Here is a 2,500-nt window from a genome sequence, read left to right on the forward strand (position 1 = left end):
GAGAGGGGAGCATCAATGGCGTATGGCCCAGAGTCAATAGCAGGACAATTACATTTATGGGATCTGTAATTACTTTCTAAACAGACTGACTCCAATAAATCCTCCAGTGAGGAGCCACAGCTACTGAAAGGATAGCCTTTCCCTTTTCCTTGGCCAGCAGGCAACCCAAATGACCTCATGCAGCAAAAGCTACTGATCTTACCTATGTTGCAATGGATTTTCTTCATCCAAGGATAGACCACGGGCTCTTTGCATTTGAGGGCAGCAGAAGCAGCAGCGTTTTTCTCAGTATGGATGCTGTCATTGGACACTCCTATAGGCTCACAGTGCTGGGGTGGCTGTCTGAGGACGTGGCTTTGGAGAAGTTGCTGAGATTGTCCTTTGCCAGGGAGCCCATCCTGGGTGACCCCAGCGTCATGGTTTGGGGTGAGGTGGCTGTATCCATAGGTGGCTTCTTGGTAGGTACTTGGACCTTGGTAGAGAGCCTCTGGAGGAGCCTCGAAGCCCGGTTCCCTCGGCCGCTCGTAGTATTCAGGAGACTGGTTGTGCAAGTAGTTATTTTGGGCATATTCCTCGCAGGGTGGGAATTTGGGCTCGATGTAGTTGGAGTTTATCAAAAACGAACTCATGGCCATTAATTTGTGGAAGTGCAACAAAAAAATACTAATTTTTCTCGCGTTGTCGTTTTTCTCTTCTCCTCTAAAACCCTCCTACTGCCTGTCAAGTGTGCAAAGTTAGCAGGCCACGTGACCGACCTGGCCAATCCCAGCCCTCCCCTGGACCCCGGATAAGGAAACACAAGGATGATAAATGCTTTGCTAGTCAAGCCTTATATACTTAACTGGAGCTGCTGTAAGATCATCAGACTTATAATCGCTGCCAGATATACAGAGGACAACAAAAAGGGATCAATACTATACATAGTGCTCTGTACTAGATCCTATAGTAATAGTAAAGCTCGTCTCTGACTCATCAGCTGTGCCCCTAACACGTAGGACTATGCTACTCAACTGGAGGAAGCCTCTCTGCAATGTAATACTGTATGTAATCCTATATGTAGTATGTACTTCAATCATCTGTAATCCTGCTACATAACTGAAAGGCTGCTGTCTAGACTGCTAATATGTGCTCTGCTTATCACACCACAGTGCCTGCTAGTCTAACATGACAGTTCATGTAAAGTCTTACCTATAGGAGGATACACTGTGATCTGCAAATGGTAGGACATTGTAGTGCAGTTAATTGTAAATTGGTAATAGGACTTCCACATGTTACATGAGAGCTTGAACCCTATAGGATTCACCACATGTTAGCATTAGAGTTGCACCTTATAGGATTCACTACATGTTAACATTAGAGTTGCACCTTATAGTATTCACTACATGTTAACATTAGAGCTGTACCTTATAGGATTCACCACATGCAAACATAAGAGTTGCACCTTATAGGATTCACCACATGCAAACATGAGAGCTGCACCTTATAGGATTCACCACATGCAAACATGAGAGCTGCACCTTATAGGATTCACCACATGCAAACATGAGAGCTGCACCTTATAGGATTCACCACATGCAAACATGAGAGCTGCACCTTATAGGATTCACCACATGTTAACATGAGAGCTGCACCTTATAGGATTCACCACATGTTAACATGAGAGCTGCACCTTAAAGGGTTCACCACATGTTAACATGAGAGCTGCACCTTATAGGATTCACCACATGTTAACATGAGAGCTGCACCTTATAGGATTCACCACATGTTAACATGAGAGCTGCTTATAGGATTTACCACATGTTAACATGAGAGCTGCTCCTTATAGGATTTACCACATGTTAACATGAGAGCTGCTCCTTATAGGATTCACCACATGCAAACATGAGAGCTGCACCTTATAGGATTCACCATATGCAAACATGAGAGCTGCACCTTATAGGATTCACACATGCTAACATGAGAGCTGCACCTTATAGGATTCACCACATGCTAACATGAGAGCTGCACCTTATAGGATTCACCCAATGCTAACATGAGAGCTGCACCTTTATGATTCACCACATGCAAACATGAGAACTGCACCTTATAGAAGGATTCACAACACTGCAAACTTGAGAGATGCATCCTATAGGAGTCACAACACTGAAAACACAAGAGATGCATCCTATAGTAGTCACAACACTAAAGATATGAGAGCTGCACCCTAAAGGAGTCACAACAATGCAAACATGAGAGCTGCACCCTAAAAGAGTCACAATGCAAACATGAGAGATGCACCCTATATAATGATTCTCCATCAACCCACAGGCAATCACATCACTTCATACTAACCTATATAAATCAGCAGAAATTGGGAAGGCAATCCCTTGTGGTATAATGCAGTTTTAGCTAGAGCAGCTGTGTTTCCTTCATAAAGGGGTGTAGGTAGGACTTGGTGTGTGAAGACAGATCAAGCTTGCATACACACCTCTAGCAGCTTGCACTCTATTGAGAAATCACC

The 2,500-nt window shown here is 44.0% G+C and overlaps 1 protein-coding gene across 1 annotated transcript in view; it reads right to left on the reverse strand.

Annotated features, from left to right (window-relative positions):
- LOC120940202 (homeobox protein Hox-A4-like) overlaps nt 1-698 on the reverse strand; it is a 1,895-nt gene extending 1,197 nt beyond the window's left edge. The window contains exon 1 of the mRNA XM_040352909.1: nt 203-698. Coding sequence (XP_040208843.1) covers nt 203-635 — 433 coding nt within the window. The 5' untranslated portion in view covers nt 636-698. The remainder of the gene's footprint in view (nt 1-202) is intronic.
- Between the last annotated feature and the right edge of the window lie 1,802 nt (nt 699-2,500).

This window comes from Rana temporaria, chromosome 5, assembly GCF_905171775.1.
Source record: "Rana temporaria chromosome 5, aRanTem1.1, whole genome shotgun sequence".
In the NCBI taxonomy this organism is placed as follows: Eukaryota; Metazoa; Chordata; class Amphibia; order Anura; family Ranidae; genus Rana; species Rana temporaria.